The sequence below is a fragment of the Alligator sinensis genome, unplaced genomic scaffold (assembly GCF_000455745.1).
Source record: "Alligator sinensis unplaced genomic scaffold, ASM45574v1 scaffold228_1, whole genome shotgun sequence".
Taxonomy (NCBI): Eukaryota; Metazoa; Chordata; order Crocodylia; family Alligatoridae; genus Alligator; species Alligator sinensis.
The window spans coordinates 311877-332851 of record NW_005842044.1 but is presented as its reverse complement, the minus strand read 5'-3'; the positions used below and the strand labels follow the sequence as shown (position 1 = coordinate 332851).

The 20975-nt window shown below is 43.7% G+C and overlaps 1 protein-coding gene across 5 annotated transcripts in view; it reads right to left on the bottom strand.

The window, feature by feature from the left end:
• Positions 1–6797: 6797 nt before the first annotated feature.
• Positions 6798–20975, bottom strand: part of KLHL36 (kelch like family member 36) — a 20268-nt gene continuing 6090 nt past the window's right edge. For 4 of the 5 annotated variants that reach the window (XM_025203105.1, XM_006022739.3, XM_006022740.3 and 1 more), the window contains exons 2-5: positions 20619–20700; positions 16471–17544; positions 15003–15160; positions 6799–11254 (exon numbers count right to left, since the gene is read on the bottom strand). In XM_025203105.1, the coding sequence (XP_025058890.1) occupies positions 10699–11254; positions 15003–15160; positions 16471–17544; positions 20619–20678 (1848 nt within the window). In that variant the 5' untranslated portion in view covers positions 20679–20700 and the 3' untranslated portion in view covers positions 6799–10698. Of the gene's footprint in view, positions 11255–15002; positions 15161–16470; positions 17545–20618; positions 20701–20975 lie in introns of all 5 variants that reach the window. The other variant, XM_006022742.3, reaches the window with a different exon arrangement.

The following is a 20975-nucleotide window of genomic DNA, read 5'->3' as shown; positions in this document are numbered from 1 at the left end:
GAAGGGTGTCTGCGCCCAAAAGCTTGCACTTAAACATTTTTATTTTTTTTTTTTGCAAAAAATCTAATAAAAGATAGGCAGACACGGTTCCTTGGGTGAATCTGATATCTTTTATTAGACCAACCCAAATAGTTGGAGAATAGTTATTAATAAAAGATATTATCTCTGATTGCTTTCTCACCCCTGAAGCATGCACAGAGCCACGAAAATATCCCCTGCTGCTTTTCTACCTTGGAGAACTCATAACACCAGCAGACTCTCCCTATGCCTGGGTGTTTGTGCCCAAAACCTTGCAAAGAACAATTTTTTCCCCAACTATTTTGTTGGTCTCATAAAAGAGACCGCTCCTCAAAGAGCTGCGTCTGCCCATGCCTCTGAGCTTGAGGCTGACCCAAGCAGCACCATGCTCATGCTTTGCTAAGCACCATGGCTGGTGCTCTTACCCTTTTAAGATCTGTAAAAGTATCGCCACTCATGGGAGAGGTGATATTTTTTATTAAACCAACTAGATTTTTGCAAAAAAAAATCATTTGACCCCAGCTGGCTTCTGCCCCTTGCAAAAATCTAGGTCGTCTAATAAAAGATATCACCTCTACCAGCTATCCAGGTTATAGCCATATTAGTCTAGAGGAAAAGGCAATCAGGACTTGTAGTAGAGATGATATCTTTTATTAAACCAACAATGGATTTTTCCATCTATTGACACCTCTGTGAAATCTTATGAAATATGAACTTTCATTTCTACCCAGGAGAACTTTTACAATCTTCTCCAGTGCCTGATGAAGGGTATTTGTGCCCGAAAGCTTGCAATTAAAGAAATGTTTTTGCAAAAAAATTGTTGGTCCAATAAAAGATATCATCTCTACCATGGGTCCTGATTGCCATCACCTCTACCACAAGTCCCGATTCCTTTTTGCCTCTGAACTGATACGACTACAACCTGGATATCAGTAAAAGTATCCGCGCGTAGGCAGCCTTGAAGGACAGGCCTAGAGGCACAGCAGGCTCAGAGAGAGAAATCTGTCCTACCTCCATAGTTAGATTTGGAGGTGATCAACTGAACTCACTACTTGAGTGTGAGAGATTTTAGGAAAGCTTTCAGAGCACCAAGAAACCAGGGCCTGGCCATGGCAGAGACAATTAGGCTTGCAACACAACCTCTGCCCACATATGCACACGCCCCTCTCTCAGGTCTCAAAAAGCAGCAGAGCTTGAACTAAATAAAGGATAGCATCCCCCAAAAATATTCTTGCCCCTCACACATTTCCTAGACCATTGAGGCTATGTCACTCCAAAAATACTCTGTAATTCTCATCTATCCTGGTTCTGTGCAAGCTCAGGGTGATTCTTCCTCTTGCAAAGCTGCTAATAGCATATGTAAAGGTCCTAAATTGTTCTATGCGCCCCAGAAAATAGCACCTCAATGCCAGTCTGGTCCCCCCCACCCTCACGATGCTATATCCCACGCGTGAAGGAGTTGTCTGCTCCATTTGACAAACTAAGTGAGCATTCCTATTCACTGTATCATGGCAAAGTAGACGAGCTGCCGTATGCAGTTGGTGAGCAGGCAGGATAACGGGTAGTATACCTGCAGTGTATTAATAAAAACCCCGATTAAGAACATACACACGTGCGGTCACGGGCTGCCTCCAGAAATGTAGAGCGCACGCCACGACGTCCCAGGATACGCTGGAGTGCAACCAAAGTTTTGATGTTTGCCTTCACCACTGAAACAATTAAATCCTAATTGAACCTTGGGAAAAAATGATGCGTGAAGACAAATAGAACGGAAAATACAGGCATATGTAGTGACATGCTGGGCTTTTCCTTTCCCTGCAAAAATCTCCCGACTGATTTTTTTTTTTTTTTTAATTTAATCATCACTTTTTTGCCCGAATAAAAATATTGTCCCTGGCTGTTACCAACAATTTCAAGTGAAACTATGAAATGAAGCATTAGAAGAACTGAAATACCCATCTCTGCTGAGCTTACGATTAGGGTTGAAGCTAATATTTGATTATTCTAGGAGTACCATTTTCCTCCATAAAAGCACCAGAAATGGAAAGCTTTTAGCCACCTTGCTTTGATAAGAGGCCTTACCCACTGTGTAATTCAGGTGAAGCTGCACTAAGTGTGCATATACCAAAGCATGAGCAACTTGATGGAATCAGGACTTAAATTTCTCAGCAGATTATTTTTTTCTGTATTTGCTTTTGTACCTTTTCTCTGCCACACCCCAGCCCTGCCACTCCCTCTCTTCTGTTTCTGACAAGTGTTGCTGTTTTAATCGGGGCTGGGAAGAAACTAGAAGTAGAAAACATTGCATGTTATTGAGGAAAAACAAACAGCTTTAATAGTTTTAAGGCTAGGCTGAAAAACAGTCTAGGTGTTTATTTTACAAGGAAACTAGTGGGTAGGTACAAACTCTTGGAAAGTTTACCTTTGTTGAGGGCAAGACCCATTTCAGGCTATAAAATTTGCTCAAGAAAAGCAAGCTGTTGACAGGGAAGGCTGTAATTATAAATGGCTGAATTTATAGATGAGAATGCTGCAGTATCACACCACCCACCAGTTTTTTAGTTAATTAATAATTATTCCAAGCAGTAGCTGATGGGGAAAAGGTGTGTGGTTAAAACAGTGATGCAAGCCATAAAAGAGTACCTCTGGCTGAGATTAGGGAACCAAACTCTAGTCTTTAAAACTTTGTAAGAGAATACTTGCCTTCGGAAAAAAGTGGGCTAGAGGTAAAGTAATGTTTGTAAATACAGATATTGTTGGTAAATTATTGGATATTAAGTCCAACCATTCATTAACATAGGATATGTTATGCATTATGCATAGGATAATCAGTTGTAAAGCACAAGAAAACAATCCTCAGCATACCTTTTAGTTATTATAATTATATAATGTATCCATACAGGATGGATATCTAAGTATGGATAGACCATTTATGGATGTGTCTTCAGCACCATGTGAGTCTGACTAGGTGAGCAATACATATCAGTACTATTGCATGAAGTACACAACATATGTTTCACGGTATTACTCAATTACATTTCTGGTTATAGCCCCAGATGAATAATTCAGCTCAACTTCAACCTCTGATTCACTATAGAGTTAAAAATCTTTTCAAAGCTTTTAGATTAGTAAAAGAAAATATGAACAATTTCCAAACCTCTTTTAAGGGCACAGAGAAATAAAGATATTCTATTTTTTAGCAACTTAAAATGTTACCTAAACTGTGAGATTCTTTTGTGTTACTCTCTTAAAAAAAAAAAAAAAAAAAAAAAGACACTGCTGAACTGTTTTCATATTGTTACGAAGGGATGACAAATTACTACTAAGCTTCAAAGCCTATTATAGTACCTTCTGAAAGAACTGAATGTTGGTTAAGGTATCATATGAAAACGAACAAATTCTCAGTTTCACCAGGGGTTATCATACAGAGCTTGTCATTTTTTAATATTTTTATCTTTGTGTAACACCAGGGGAACAGTGTGACATCTTATTTTTCAAGAGTATTACATAAAAAACTATCTTATAGTTCAGGCAACCATAACAACAGACTTTCACTGGTTGTGAAGTCTCTTTGATCTCAGGTTTTGCCAATTCTATCATCTGTTTGAAATGGTTAATGCAAAAATCCATTGCCCTGTGTCTGTTAAGCTCATCAACATCCAGTACGAAGACTTGCAAATAGCATCTTGGATCCGTTTAATCTGTAAGAAATAACTTCGGCCGTTAGAAACCTGTTATTTTTTCCCCTACCACCGGCCCTAAAATAAAAGGCAGTTGAAGATAATTGCCTCCTTAGCTGTTGTACTGCTTAATGTTTCTTTTCTTTTCTTGCACCTTGTGGGTTGTGTGTACTTGCATTAAATAATCCACAGCAATGGCTACAAGTACAGTTCACATGCATTGCACTGTTACGCTCGAATCGAGGCACTTTCACCTTGTATCATTTTGATAGTTCAGATTATGAGCTCAGACTTGTACTCACATATTTCATACTGGATTGCCTCACCCCTGCTTTGAGTGGGAGAACCTAGTAGGTGCGTGAGACCTGTTGCAGGACGGAGACTGCATCAACGTGTACCTTTGAATGGGTAAACTCCATCCCCATCTCGGTAAACCTGCTTCCAAAGTGTGTTTTAGCCTGTCTGCTGAAACACCAAATGATTTGCAACAACAGAAAAAAATGCTTATGGACGCAAGGCACTTTAATGTGGAATAATTCAAGTTAACAAGCAAATCAATTTCAACTAATGACAAGTCAATTCTATCTCCTAAGGATGCTGGTGCCACTTTTATTCTACATTTTAATTCTCTATTAACTAATTCTTTTAGTTTGGCTGAAGTAAGATCACTGGAAAGTAGGGCTACAATGGGTCCTTATGAGTCATCTAATCCAGCCCCCTGGCTCAAGGCAGGATCATCCCTGACTAAAGCATCCCAGGCAAGTGTCCATCTAACCTGTTCTTGAAATGTTTTAATTCCTCCTCGTACTTTAGGTTTAATTCATTCTCCACCATGTGCCGGAGTAGCATATTTTAAAGATTTTCAGCCCCTCAAACAACCTTTTGGTCTGTCACACCTCTGAATTCCTTTCATTATTTTGTTGCTTGGCATTGAGCCCAAAACTCTCCTGGCATCACTCACTAACACACTGATATTATTTCCATGAATCTTCAGTACATCAGTGAAAACTGTCTGACCCCCCTCTGCACTTCTTTACAACCTAGACAGACCCGACTTCAAACAGAAAGGCTTCCTTTTCCTTCACTCCTTTCTCCTCCTTTCAAAACAAACAGTAGTTCACACAGTTGCTTAATTTTTCCTCGGGGTGTTTCAAGGCATATTTATTAGCACTATAAAAGCTACCAACATGTTAACACCAGGGTGTGTATGGGAGGGAATGAGACATTTTTGATAGTCTGTTTGCATAATACGATACTTGAATTTGGGATCTAATTTTGAATTAGATCCCTTTTCAAAAGAAGAGAGGCACGGTTTCGCTACCCCCATTTCTGGAAGTCAAGGAACAAACTAACACAAGGAGAAATAGGATCTTCGTAGCATATAGTAACTATCCTGGGGTTGCAGTGACAGGGCATCTGCAGAGCCTTCATCTTCCCTGCTTTTACCCATGGGTGAAAGCATCCTACTGGTATTTTGGAGATTGCTTCTTGTGGCTAAGTACAGACAATCAAAAAGCCCGAGGGTGAATTGATTCAATCTTCTCACGTTAGCCTAAACTGTCGACTGAACCAAGAAGTAAGTGAACAGACATCCATTTTTGATTCCAGAATGCAGTGGCCCAGGCCAGAAGCCAGGGGGCGAGACAGAAGTTACACATAAACCAGTTTAAGTGATCAGAAACTGGCTTGAACCTGCAACATAACGGAAGTTTAGTGCACCTAAACCAGTTTCAAAATGACTGAAACTGGTTTAAGATAAAACCTGGTTGAATGTAGTATCAGATTTAACTGATTTAGGTCAAACCAGTTTATGAAACTTCTGTTCCAGACTCCTTCCTAGCTCAAGTTAAATCACAGTCCGTCAACATCCCAGGATGCTTTGCAGCCCTGGGCTGGGCTGAGCTATTTGAGCAGAGCAGGGTTCACCCCGCCCCTCTGCTCCCTAGCTGGAGCAGTGATGGCTGGCTGACAAGGGGGTGGGGGTAGGAAACCTGGCTGGGTTTCTGCCTGGGGGTGGTGGCAACCCCTGCCAGACTTTTCCTGCTGGAGCAGAGGGGGTGGGGGTGTGGGCAGACAGGGTCAGGCAGAGGGGAGGAAGAGGGGTTTAAACCCCGTCTCCCACCTGCATGGGACCCCAGCCAGGGTCTGCTTGGGAGGGAGCCAGCAGACCAGCAGGGTCCACCCCTTCCCATCTGTGGCAGAGACTGGAGCAAACAGTTGATAAGGGGTGGGGGCATAATTCCCCTCAGTGCCCCCAGGCCATGGGGGAGGTGAAAGAGACTGGGGAACCAGGGCTGGAAGGACTGGTTCCCTGCCACCAGTGAGCACAGGGCCAACCCTGCAGGACCAGACTGAGAGGTGGGAGGTGTTGGCAAAGACCTGGCACAATCATCACATGTATGTGCTGGAGCCAGAGCTAAGGGAACAGGAGAGGGTCCCAGACTACTTGGGCTAGTGTGACTAAAGAAAGTAGAGAACTACATTTACATTATAAAGCAGAACCTGTAAAAGGTGGGAGACTGGAATACCTAAGCTGAGACAAATCGCACCAAATTCAATGCCACTACCTTTTTCCCCACCCACCCCTTCCTCAGCCTGGCAGGGGCTCCTCTCCACCCTTCCTTCGAGCAGGTGGGGCAGAAGCCTGGCAGGCATTGCCATCCCACCCAGGCAGACTCAGGCTGGGGCCCCTGTGTGGGATTTAAACCCCCTCCCTCCAGTGTGCTAGCCCCGGGCTGGGGCCTGGCCGTGTCCGCTTCACTCCAGCAGGGAGGGGGAAAAAGCCTTGGAGCTCCAGTCCCTCCCCTTTGGCAGCTGCTGGCAGGCTTCAAGGCATGCTCTACCACCCCCGGCTTCTGGCCTGGGCCACTGCAGGCATGTGGCTGCATTTCCCGAATCAAAAGTGAATGTTTGTTCACTTGCTTCTCAGTTTAATCGCTACATTTTAGACTAACCTGCAAAGACTGAATAGATTTAGCCTCAGGCTTTTTGACTCTCTGTTCTTAGCCTTGGAGCAGACAGCTTGGGCCAAGGTTAGCCCACCCACCTTGCAAGGGGAGGTTTGCAGGGCGGGTTGGGGGTTTGCAAAGCATCCTGGGATGCTGGAGGACTGCGAGTTAACTTGAATCTGGAGGGGATCTGGGACAGAAGTTCAATACACTGATTTAACCTAACTCAGTTAAGTCTCATGCAACATCCACTCAGCTTTATCTTAAACTGGTTTCAGCCATTTTGAAAGCAGTTTATGCGCACTAAATGTCTTGTTGTGTGACAGATTTGAACCCGTTTCTGATTCTTTACACCAGTTTATGTGTAATTTCTGTCCCTAGCCTGTAGCTGTGAATAAGGGCTAGAAGTGATAATTTGGCGAGACCTATTCATTGACTGCCACCACATGCAACAACGCCTGGAAGAGCACTTATGCAAAGTTCCCAGGACATTAGTCTTAAACCAAAATATTTCAGAAGGGAGAAGCCGTGCTTGCAGTTCACTTTGAAGTGAGTAGTAATGCTGCTAATACAAAGTGAAAGATTAAATCAGACTATTTCAATAAGTAGCTGCCCTGGTGCATTAACGCATCAGCATAATAATGTGCCAACGATTACCCTGGTAACCTGGCATCCAGTGCAATGGGGATCTGATTCTCATTTATGCTCTATTGCTGCAGTAGTAGTAGTTGGATGTAAATTATTTTTGTCAATAATTCATAAGATATCACAAAATGCTCTGTAATATTCACCAGGATATGGGCAAGCTGGTTTTGACAGCAGCCTTTAACTACCCTAAGGGGTGTTCCTAAGAGGATGGAGCTGGACTGTTCTCAGTGGTGACAGATGACAGAACAAGGAGCAACGGTCTCAAGCTGCAACAAGGGAAGTTGAGGTTGGATATTAGGCAAAACTTTCTCGCTAAGAGGGTAGTGAAGTACTGAAACAGGTTACCCAGAGAGGTGGTGGGGTCTCCATCCTTGGAGGTTTTTAAGGCCTGGCTCAACCAAGCCCTAGCTGGGATGATGTGGCTGGGGCTGGTCCTGCTTTGAGCAGGGGGTTGACTGGATGTGACCTCCGGAGGTCCCTCCAACCCTAATTTGCTATGATTCTGGTGATCCTTCACTCCGGTTAGTGAAGGTAAATACCTTCAATCAGGTGAGATTTTAGTCCTGTGAACCCACAAAAGACTTGAAAAATCAACTAAAGGAGGAACTAACCACACAAGGAAGAATACAATCTGGTATTCTGAACATAATCTGGATTCTTGTTTTTTTCAAGTTTTAAACGCATCAAGAACATAACATATGAGCACGTTTAAGTAAAACAGGCAAAAATACAGTGACAAGCAGACAATAAGAGAAACAAAGAAGAGTCTTAGGATGTTTGTGGTGTATTTACACATGAAACTTTGCCAAAACACGGGAAAAGAGGAGTTAACACAAGCAAAATGTCAGATACGTAAACCTGCTACTCACTCAGTTTGTTATCCTTTAAACAGTCTAGCATTTTTCTTAGGAGCAATGAAAAAAACCCCAAATATTACTTCATGCAATGTAGCAATATTTGTAAAAACAGAATTCCAGCACATGAAGAACTTTAACTCGTTCAATTTAGTAATTATTTTTTAAACAAAAAGACACTCAAAATATCCCAAGGAGTTTTTAAGATACAAGCCCTGAAACAGTTTTCTTTAACCCTTTCATGTCATTAGACATTACATTTCTTTTTTTGCATGCTGGCTACTCACAAGATCTACCTTTTTAGGCAAAGGAACTCTTCACATATCTTAAAGAGATCTCTAAATGGTTCCAAATGATGTGGAAAATGAATCGTTTTTAAAGTGCAAAAAAAGTCAGAAGAGCTTTCCAGTGAATAAGGTAAATATACGGGAGTAGGATAAAGCAGACAGGGCATCAGCTGTATGTGGGACAGCAGGAAAAAGGCAGATCTGAAATCCACGGTTATGTTGCACAAAGAGATATACGGGCGGAGGGAGACTGGGAAGCAATTGGAGGGTGGGGAATGCATCAATAGCGCCCAGCAGAACTTTAGACCAAGGCTCTTGAAACCACCAATACTGACAATAAAGAACATTTATTACCACATCTGACTAGCTGAACTGCCAGTGAAGAGGCCTCACAATAGTTCCAATTATAGCCCTGACGGCCTGACAAGCCTGAGAATGCAAATGCCGCTTCACCAGCCGCATCGCACCCCAACTTACTACGCAAAACCTGAAAGAGCCACCAAAAGACGAGTCCCTGACAATAACGACAGGGCCGCAACGACAGAGCTGCAACTTCAAAAGACTAAATAACATCATATGGCAAACTAGCGACTAGGTATTAGCAAACTGTGTTATCAAAAAGTACAAAAGGTTCCAAAAATTTCTAAAAATCATTGTGTGTTCGGATTAGAAATCGTAACCCGTGGCATGGCATTATTTTAGCAATCACAGGGGCTGGATCCAATTGCTGGTGTTGAACTTCTTGCAAACCTGTCAAAAACACAAGGTAGGTTTGTAACCTGCTTTAGGGTGAACAATCACAAGCTGGCCAGACAGCTGGTGACCTTGAAGCCTCCAGCAGACGTTTCATTGTATCCTCCAGACACAATGCTATTTCAATCAAAATCTCTTTACTTTGGTGGGCATAAAGGTCACTTCTTCCAATGCCATTCTAAAATGCATCTCTTCCTCCACTTGAATCACATATGTCCCAGATGGAGTCCTGGCTTGGACTCTTCTTAGGGCACAAGAAGCGTGTCTCAAATTTAACTTTAAAAGGGTTAAAACAGCAGGAAAACAAGGCAATTTGAGCATGAGTAAAAACCCAAGTTGTGTTGTCTTTACTGCTGTTTTAACCAAAGTCTGCTCACTTGGAGTTGCCAGTCACATTAAAAGCACGTTTGGGTGAGAGAGAGATGGCAATATAGACATACTGCACATGATCCCCTTATACCGGTCAGCAAAACCCATGCTGAACGTAACAGTTCCCACCCCTTGCAAACCTGTCTCTTCATGCCATTGCCCTTGGTGAGACAGGGTCGTGGAGAGATTTCCACTTTGTCTCAAGTTCACTTTGACCTTTCAGATTTCAACAAAGCCCCAAAGCCCACAGTGAAGTTTTTCCACTCCAACTGCTTTGAAACAAGCACCAAGTTATGTGGCTTCTCCCCAAACTCAGGTTCAAAGAAAGATTTAAAGACACAACCAAAAAGTAGATGAAACCAAGAAAACCAAAAGTTATTATTGGCTTTTGTTGCACAAGGTTTGTGAATTCCAGCAGTGACTTTAGGGTTACATTGCATCTCCTGGATCATACGGATCACTGCACCAGGGCAAAAAACCTGAGCCCACGTCACCTATACAGCCATGTCTGCTACATCACTGATCAGACCATCCACTCGTTGGTCATTTAATTATAGTCTCTCAAATTTAAGGGTACAGTAGAGTTAGACACTCATCAAGTTGCCTTGGTATTCACTTCTACCTTCACTAGTAAACCTCATGCCAGAAATCTCATACTAATAATTTAGAACATACTGCAAATGATATTTCATGAAGAAAAATATATAAATAAATCAGGATTTACACCAAACTTCAAGATCTGGATCAGTTTTCAGTAGCAATTCTTTCTATACTTCTCTGTATTGTAACATCAAAGAGAATACTTAGTCCTCTTTTCCTCTCCACCACTTAATTTTCTAGGCCAATTGTTGTACAGCCTTTTTACTTTTAATATTAGAAGTGTGGAAATGCCAAGAACCACAAAAGTTAACAAACTACATCTAAATATACAGTGGGGTGGCAGAACTTCCTTTGCTACCCCACTGCCATAGGTACTTTCGTCCGTCAAATGAACCTTAACCAAAATGTCCATCTGCACATTTTCCAAGGTTTCAGCAGTTTTTCTTTCTTCCTTAAAAAATAAAAATAAAAATTAGAAAGAGATGATTAAATACAAGGTTCCTCTGGAATCTGCCTGCAAAGGGGGGTTATCCACGGGTAGTCATCTCCCTCGATCTGAATACTTCTTTGTTTTTGTCTTTTTCTTTTTGTCCTCTGTTTTGGGTTTCAGTGCACAGACGCAGGCAGATACCCCAGCGATTGCTTTGGGAAGGTCAGTTCCTTTGTACCACTTGTTCTTCTCCTTGTCATACACCTGGACAGCTTTGGAGAAGACCGTATCTTCCCAGCTGTAGCCTCCCAGAATATAAATCTTGCCTTCCCAAACGGCCACTCCAGACTCACTGTTGGCTTGCAGCAAGGGAGAAACTCTGGTCCACTGGTTACACTGCGGGCTGTAAGACTCCACACTCAGGATGTCAAAGCGTGCCATAGTCTCAATGTTGTCATCGCTGCCACCGATAGAGTAGATACTGTCCTCCAAGGTGCACATACTATGCCACCCCCGAGCTGTGATCATTGGCCTTTTTTCCTCCCAGACATCCGTACGATAATCATAGCAGAGCAGGTTTTTTCGGTAGGGACCGATCTGATAGTCATGACCTCCCGAGATATAAACAAATTCCTTGTAGACGGTGCCAGCATGACCATAGGTAAACCTAGAAGAGGCAAACAACAGTAAGAAGCCATAGGGTTTATGATTTTGGTCAAGCAGTGCCAATATTTAGTAATGAACATTCCTGGTCTTTATGTAGTGAAACCCAAACAGAGACCTTGTGGTTCTTTACTATTTATTTTTTCGATTAAGGAGTGATTAAAAAGTTATTTCTATTTTAAATAAGTCTCAATGAGGGTTGTCTGGAAAACAGGGTTGTTCTACTTCCCCAACAACAGAAAAAGGCTCTAGAGAAAAGCGTAAATTCTCCCACCTGCTATTATTAAATGTTGTGTCCATCACAAGACTCCCAAGAAAGAAAAATAAGCCATTTTAAACAAAGAAGGAGAGATTTGCTAAGTAATGAGTCGTTACCGATGGAGTGTCTGTGTTTCCCTTGGCTTCCAGCAGGTGCCGTTTAAATGCACAGAAAACGTAGCCTATATCAGGGGTCGGCAACATTTTTGGGCGGAGTGCCCCAAACCCCTGCAATCTTGACTTGTAAGATGTTGGCATGCAGCAGGGGAGCTGTGAGGGGCCCAGTCCTTGTGGCAGCGCAGCCCCAGCCCCTTCCCTGCTGTCCACCTCGAGGCACGCATGCACCGTCTGCCAGCAGTGAGTCAGACTGGGGCTCCCGGGACCCCAGTGCAGCTGCTTGCAGCCTCCCGGCTGCCAGCCCCAATCCAGCCCAGGCTCTGGGCAGGCCCCTGCCGCCCACCATGGAGCCCAGCCTGTTTGCAGCAGGTGGTGGGAGGCTGCAAGCCGCTGCACCGCGGTCCATGGAGCCCTGGTTCGGCTTGTTGCCGGAGACAGGTGCACGCACGCCTCGAGGTGGACAGCAGGAAAGGAGCCAGGGCTGCACTGCCACAACAAGGATCGGTCCCTTTGCAGCTCCCCCACTGTCCATCCCAACGCGTGTGTGCCAAGCACAATGCCTTCACGTGCCATGTGCTGGCACGTGTGCCAGGGTTGCCTACCCTTGTCCTATATACATTTTGGATTGCTGAAGATGAGCTGTAGCAAAGTAAGTATAATTCACTGGCTGGGGGTAGGATTTTCAAAATTCCCCTCAATTTCAATAGAAATTGGTCCAGGGCCGAGTGCTTTTGAAAACCCCACTATGTATCCGTATACCAAAGACCTTTCTTATGCTGGATCAGGTATCATCAACATTCACAGAGAATCAGCTCCACGGCACCTGGCGTGTCCTTAGCACTTTCCCCTTTGTAGAAAGGGAGCTCGGACAAAGGCAGAATCTTCTCCCATCTAAAATAAGCACCTGCCTCTGCAAATTATAACTGTAATTTTTCTTGGAAGATATTATGCTAGTTTGAGGCAACCAGAGACATCACAAATGCTCTCCCCAAAACTCCCGAGTGCGGAGTTTAAAACTGTTTCTCTTCTTGGAGAATCTAGGCCACATCTACGCCAGACAAACCACTGTAAAAGACGCCCGTCTTCCTCACTTCTAAATGAGTTCCTGTGAACCGTGGCTGTGAACTGACAAAACACTTATATCACCTGTGTGCACGTATGGCTGCACCTATCCCATAGTAAATGAAGCTATACAGAGGTAGCTTACACCAAAATTGCTAAATTACTGGTCTATCTTCCCCCTACTGTGGGATAGAGGACACAGAAAGCTGTTAAAATAGATCAGTCTGAAACACAGTAAGCCTCCCCTCATTTTCAATTCATGCAACTGTTTCATAATTAAATAACTGGGTTTTTAAAAATTAAATTCAAACAGTGGATTAAAAAAAAAAACCACACACAAGGATCTTCCCCAAAGATGGTTGCAAGTGGCAGATTGTCAGAAATCTCTCCCACTTCTCCCTAAAAAAGATATTCTATGCATGCACAAAGTAAATGTATTTAGCGTCTGCTTCAGAAGCAATTCATTCATTCTTTTGTCCTCCGCTCTTGCCACATTAAGTATTTATTATTTCTAGAAGTTCTGTTGCAGCAGAGATTTTAACTAAAAAACACTTCCTGCCTATCAGAAAACAGACTGCCATAAAGGATTTTACAGAGATCCTATGATGAGCTTCCTCTTTCCTGCCCTTTCAAGTCTAACACATTACTGGACAGCGGAGACACAGAGAGCTGGTAAAAAAAAAAGTCAGTGTAGTGCACCGTACTTCCCACCCAGTGACCGCGCCGGCAGAGATCGCTCCTATTTTTGCAATAAGGACATCAAGACAAATGCTTCTTGGGGCTGCCATTTTAGCTTTTGGCCATGAGGTTTTAACAGTTTTAGGGCCTAACCCCTGTAGCAAGCAAAAGCAGATTAAAATAATTTAGCCCCAACTTATTTTAGTCCAGACTCAGGACCCACTGTGGACATAAAAGCAATGCAGATTATTTGCCCTGCAAAGATTCGCTCTCAACCACAGACACAGCAAACCCACTACCTTATCTTTGACCACATCTACGTTCCAAGCATTCTTGGAGCGGGGGGGAAAAAGCAGCGAACCACAATTACCCTACAAGGAAAATACCCTGGAGGGAAGTGAAGACATCCTTTATTCCAGAAGCATACAAGCTCCAATGACCAGGCAGCCCCCTAACAAGTTTTCCCAAATAAAAGTGATCTGTCTCTGACATTGAGAAGGAGGCAGAAAGGTCACTGAGACAAAGTGCAGACCACTAGACTTCTATCCCACTTGACGGAGGAGGCTGAAGCATGCTCAGGACGTGGGTTGTGGTCACCGAGCACCCAGATGATCCCCAAAGCCTCAGAAGACACTTAAAACTCTGTATGAGGAGGGTCATTATCCACAAGACTAGTGGGTGATTTTCCAAACATTTGTATGGCAGTTCGGTTCTTTGCTGTCTTCAGCATATTGGAATATCTGCCTTCTAACGTGTACTGGTGAGCATACTGACATTAGGAGGCATGACAAGAATCCCCTTCCGCCCCGTCCAATTAAGCAGAGAGGGGTACAAAAAAAAATAAAATCAAACAAATGTACTCAGCCATATACAGAGCATGCTAGGGAATATGGAAACTTTTAATCTCAGCTGCCAGATCCGCTTGCATGTACATCAGAATATGTACGCAGCTAGCTCCCCTGGAGTGCTCTGGGCCAAAGCCCAGTTGCTGGTCTGAGCCAAGGTTGCTCAAAATAGAATTGGACAAAGGAAGCCTCTGCCATGTATGCCCTTGCTAGCTGCCTATGTCTCTGCAGTTTGTCAGCTCAGAGGATAAAAATATACCATGAATCTCCCTTCAAGACTGTCTGAAGGGTCTCGTCAATGATGTCACCCAGGAACAAGAGGGCAAGCCTCGCTGCTGAAGTCACAGGTTTCAGGGCATCCTGCTCAGACGGTGAAACTCAAAAGAGTCTCATGCGCTATCACAACACCTGCAAATGATATGCAGGTAGACTAGCGAAGCCCATCGTCAACAAAGGATCGACATCCACATCTATATGTCAGCTCAGGAGGCAAGTACAATTTAAGGGTTCATCTTCAGGGTACTATCCTCTAAACCAGGAAAACTGATTTTTAACTTATTCATACAACACACAGGCCCAGGCTACCTAATGGATCTGTTACCTTAGGGTGGAGACTGCTTGAGATCAGTGGGATTGTTTTCACACTACCTAGAAAGGAGAGTTGCTCAAATACCATGAACTGGGAATATTCCTCCTCCTTATTTCCAGGATCCCAATTGAATGGCCAGGCCACACTGGTTCTCAGAGCATCCCTCTCTCTACAGAACAGGTTTCTGAACAGATTGCTGTTACCTTGGCAAGCCTGCTATATAAGACCACGCGTCTTTTTGTGGGCTATAAGTCTCCACTGAAGAAAGTGCCCCGTTCTCATTTCTTCCACCAACAGCTATCAGCATGTCTGTAATGGCTCCCAGGTAGAAGTCGACTCGACGCTGTCTCATGGAGGCAACCTGCAGAAAAGCACAGAGCATCGACATCCTCAAGGGCTTGTCTAGACTACAGACCCCTGCTGCTACAGTCCTGGTGTCACAGCTCTTTCTACCACTTCCCTAAAACACATAAGCTAGTCTGATAAAAGCATTCTTCTGCTGGCAGGACGGTATCCGTGCCAAGTACTTTGCTGACATATCATTTTCAGCTGGAGGGTATAATCTTCTCGCACCTCAGCAAAGCTCGGCTCATTCAGTCTAACTAGATTGGGTGCATGTTCATTATGGTTAAGAATATTTGATCCCTCGCAAATAAAACAGCCTTCCTTCTCAAGCATACAAATAATCTTGCATCCGTGCAATGAAAGTCTGTTCTACATTAAATCGTGTGTCAGCACTGGAATTAAAGGTCAGAGACAATGGAAAGCATGCATGAGACAAAACACTCTATGCTCTGACAGTACATAAATCCCCTTGTAGTACTACATGTGTACAGGGATACTCTGAAAGACTCAAAAATTGAACCACCAGAAGTTGTCAAGGCACTAGGGGCGTTTATACACACGCTCCAGGAGTGTGTGTGTGTGTGTGGGGGGGGGGGGGGGCCAGCAGCCTTCACGTAACATGTATTCAGTGTTCTTGCATTTCAAAATGGTGGCAGGGGTGCTTTAACTAAAGCTTGTCCAACGAGCTTTAGTTAAAGTGTCCCTGCCGCCATTTTAAAGCACAGGTAAGCTGATACACAAGACACTAGCAAATGCTGGAGCACGGTAATTACCCCACTCCAGCAGACTCGATTAATCAAGGCTGCTCCACCGCGCTGTAATTACAGAGCATCGGAGCAGCCTCACTGCTCATGTACAGGCACCCAAAGACAGAAGATCAGTCCACAGTGTAACATCAGCTGAACCTTACACATGTCCTGTCCTACCGGGGCTCTGACTTGGGAGGCAAATTAGCTCATAGATGTTGCTTTTTGCACTGCATTTTGGACCAAAGTATTTAGTCACTCAAAGCTGAAGGCAGGCGCCATGTTGGATTTTCAGAATGGCTGCCTAGCTCCCAATAAGAGTTGAAAATCTGGCTCCTCAACACTGATTTTTTTTTTTTTTTTTTTTTACAAACGGCATAGTTTTTCATCACTTGTGCAATCGAGCATTTAAAGACATGGCCCAGGTAGCTATGTATAGTTGACTGCTTTAAATTTTTAAGCATAAATAGATCATCATATGCAAGTAAGCATGATGAGCATTCTGTCCTTCCACTGCCAAAGGGGGAAGCAAATAACCATTAAGGACTTTGAAAAAGATGTAATACAGCTCAAGTCTCACCTTTATCCACTGGTTACAGCGGGGATCATACCTATATAGAAGATTTGAAGCTGCATCCCCTCCGTTGTCTCTGGAGAAGCTGCCTCCAGCTATGAAGATGAAACCTCCCAGCACCGCAACACAGTGATGACTTCGCCTGGCTGGGAGCGGTGTTTCTGCTACCCACTGCCCCTTTTTGGTGTCCAAAAAACAAGTATCGTCACTCAGCTCCAGGCACCGCTCTGAAACCTCGCCACCCACAAACAGCAGCCTCTCTTCACTGGTACGCAGAGCCGTCCGCTTGTTCTGAAGCACCGGCTGGGCCGTGACGTTATTGTGGTAGTTCACTGCTTCTTCTATGAACCCCTCGCAGTTGGCTTCCTTTGGGAGAAGAGAGCAGACAGCGGGCTTGACTCGGTGAAGGAGGTCACTTTTGGGTATCAACGGGAAATGGATATTGTCCAGGACTTGATGAGCCTCATTTTCCCTTTCTGGGTACTGTGTCAGCCACTGCAAGGCAGCCTGCAGCAAATCGTGCTCGCACTCCTGCTGCACGTTGCTGCTGTCCAGGTACTGGCAGAGCTTTTGGATGGAAACGTTCTGCAAGAAGTCGGGTGTGAAAGAGAGCGTGCCGAAGTTTTGCAGGATGAACGAGTCAATGTAGGAGTCCAGGCGTTTCAGGTTGTAGATAGAAGCCAGCTCCTGCAGGTACAGATAGTTCTCCTCGCTGACTTCATTCTCGAGATACTCACAACAGAAGTCAACCACTTTCCAGATCTGCAGCAGATGGGCCGTCTCCAGCACGTAGTCGATATTCCCGCCATCTAAGGACAGCTCGCTGCCGTAGAGAAAATCCACCACAGCTTTGAGACCAATGTAAGAGGCTCCAAACAGTTCGACCTCTTTCTGATAGGCCTCCCGCATGCCAATGGTGAACATAGAGTTGAAGTAGTCGCTGCAAACGGCCAGGAGATTGCGGTGGGCAGGAACTCGCTGCTCTTCCACTACCAGAACAATATCACAGAAGAGGCCGCGGTGTCTCTGCTCATTCAGGCTTTGAAGCACCAGATTGGAGTGGTCAGCCCATCTGTACACCTGAAATAAAGAAACAATATCAGACGGCTGTTCTCTTCAGTAGACCGGCTCACAGAAAGCAGGCACTCTCTCTTGTGAAAAGTGAGAAAAAGCACATTTTTACTCTGCATTCATGACAGATCCCAATTTGCAGTAGCTCAGTCTGGCATCCAACCAAGCATTTCAAGTACAACCTTCTTGCCCTTGCTGACAAGGAACTACATAACTTGTTGCATGTTACTGTTCATCGCTGCCATCATTTCCTCCTACCTCCCTGCAGCCTCTTCTTATTTGAAGGGCTTGGGAATGGAAAAAAAGGGAAGGGGAACTCAGAAGTAGCCTATCTTTGAGACTTCAACTCTAGCATGTAAATCCCCTCTAGGAAATATAACACAAGTTGCTAAAGGTAGGAAACATCAGGCCTCACTTGGAAATGCAGGGCTAAGCACGCACTCAAGACAAAGGCCCGGATTCGATAACATGCAGCGACAGACCCCTGCACCATGCGGGGCTCTGCTGACTTCATGGCAGGATCTTTCAAACAGAGTCCTATGCAGATGTGACAAATTCAGGCAGATTAAGCAGACGGCAACTATGGCAAACCAATGGGACGGTCTCTTGCTGACAAAGGTGGTTGGGTTTTTTTCAAAGTGACATCATTTAATCTGCATGTCAGAACATATGTTATACACTGCAATGTACAAATAGTGGCATTACACGGATATAATCCCACAAAGCACAAATTAATACTTTGTGAATCTGCCAAGCTTTGCCGGCACTTTTCTCCATGCATGATCTTACCTTTGTGATTGAGGCAAAATAAGAGGTGAGAGGGAAACAGTTTGGGGCTTGCCCCCCTGGAAAAAGCTTTACCAGTTATAGTCATACTTTTTCCAGGTGATCACCCTTACTCTGATATCCCAGTATTCTCTTTTTATTTTAGTTGAACAAGTTATTTCCTGGGCAAAATAAGCTACATTGAAAAAAAACAACAAAAGAACCCCCACTTTTCTACTGGAATAAGGTGGTCCACATGGGCCAGCAAAGGGGAAGGTTATACCAATATAGCCATAATGGCTTGAATTTGCACCTTTAGTTATATCTTCCCAAAAATCTTTCCCTCCCACAAAGACAGAGTATTAGTCTAAATTCTTTGAAGCAAGAACGAAGTGCTTATTCAGTAGCAGGAGGCTCTTATCTCAAAGCAGGGCCTGTAACTACCACTGTGACAAACATCTGAAGAGGATCATAAGGGGTTCAAATATTCTCCGCGGGCTCCAAGGCGAGTTGCGCCCGGCACAGAATGCATTTAAAACTCGTGTTACCTCTATTTCTTCCTTTCAACCACATTATTCGATGTCATAAATCACTCCAAATGAAAGAGGAGTATGCAATGACAACATGCTACATGGAGCCTCTAAAAGGCAAACCAGTAACTTTAGGGCGCCTCACCTTCCTTTTTAGAGGACGAGCAGATTTATAGCATCATATTCTGAATCTCCTTATTCAAAGTTATTGGATTCAACCAAAAAACACCCATCCTCTCCTCTCTGAAACGGGCTGATTAGTGCTCTCGCAAATGCTTTAATGCCGTTCTTTGTGCATAACGAGATTACAGCTGACTTTACATGTTACCAAAGGCCCTTATGGACTAAATCCCGAATACAACAGTTGATGACAAGTTGTATTCCCAGCTCCTTGTCCCTGTGGGGAAGTGCTCCCCCTTCACAACAGAGCATTAAATGAGCACGTGTGACGTTACAGAGCAATGCTTCAGAATAGATTAACACACTCCATCCACTTACCAAGTCATTTGTTCATTCTCACATTGAGAAAAAATGAGCCCAATAACTGCAAATTTCAAGACTGAGACACGTTTCATATGAAAAACAAACAGTTTCCCCACATTTATTCTGTACACAAGGTTTAAAATTAACTAATGAGAGAGTCCGAGGTTAACAGTAACAGCAGCTGTATAAGCACAAAAAGAACAACCCCAAAACAATGCTGTCAAGATTATTAATTTTTAAAGGGATGAATTATTAAAATGCTTGGGCAGAGAGACCACGTTACTTTAAAAATGCATTATTTTAAATAAGTCCTCTGCTTCTATCTTAATATATATTATTACAGCCAACAAAATCCTGAACGTCTCATTTATTTAATGGATCATTAATGAAGTGTCTTTGATCCTTAATGAAGCAAAAAAAGCGGTGAGGCTTTCCTGCTCTGAAGAACATACTGAGCCACACTACGGAGCCAGAGGCTTTCTGGCTCTTTTGCACTAGCAGAGTCAGGACACGCGGATTGTAGGTACCGCAGAGCCATGTTTAAATACCAATCAAAGCAGAAAACACACCGCAAAACAAAAGTCTTTTTTCTCCCCAAACTAAATTAATAAAACTATTGACTTCAGGGTTTTAGAAAACATAGGCCTCACTTCTACATGAGCATATGTAGCGTGGATCCCTGCAGAATCCTAACTGAAGTCAACCGAACAGCACATCGATGCAGGGATGCATCCGTGCCCCTGGTTCTTCAAATACCCTAAAAACAACTTCTAGCCATGTGGACAGTCCCACCGAGGTCGGCGGTTCTGCTCATGCATGCAAGCATTTGCAAAATCAGGGCTCTGGTTTTCTGCAAAAGCAAAAAACTCAGGTCTGAATCAACCAGAAATGATGTCTTTTAAAGGTTAGAAATTGGTGCATAAATTTAAAAGAAACTGTAAAAGGTTAGAAATTAGTATATAACCTTCCAAAAAACCCCAAATCTCCACTATTTGAGTTACCAGAGAATCCCAGTGCAGAGAAGCTACCCTGTTGTGATGGCACACTGGGTTTTTTCATGGTATGTACCTCTCTGAACAACAGCTAGTTTTCCAATTGCAATTCTTAAAATAAAGCTGCATTTGCATAAACTTTGAATGTACTTTATTACCATGAACCTAGCAGCTAAATATCAACTTGTCTCAGTCCTGTTCTTCCCAATTCTTAACTGGGGAGAGGGATGGGATCTCACCACTTATTTCATTTTTTCCAAGAGAAAGCATTGTTGGTTACAGGTTGCGGCGAGAGAGATTTAAGTTCACAAACCTTTGAGGATTCGCTTATTTTGTGCGGGCGAGAGATTCTAGTCTGTCGGGTTCCCTCCATTATTGCACGATTTGTGGTCTTTCTGGAAAAGAAAACAGAAAATAAATCACCCCGCTCTCCGCCTAAAATTAACTCCGTAACTACAGCCAACGGCCCTATATTGGAGAAGAACAACAGGGCTGCGGACACGTATTGATCCATTATTTCAAGCAGCTAAGGGGATGGAAATCGATTCCTTCACCCCCTCTACTAATCCCGCTGTGTCGTTTGGCTATCCTTAGGGTTGTCGGCTAGCCTGTCGCCATCCCTCTTCAATCCACGCCAACAGCATCGACGCCATCACAACTAGAGGAAGAG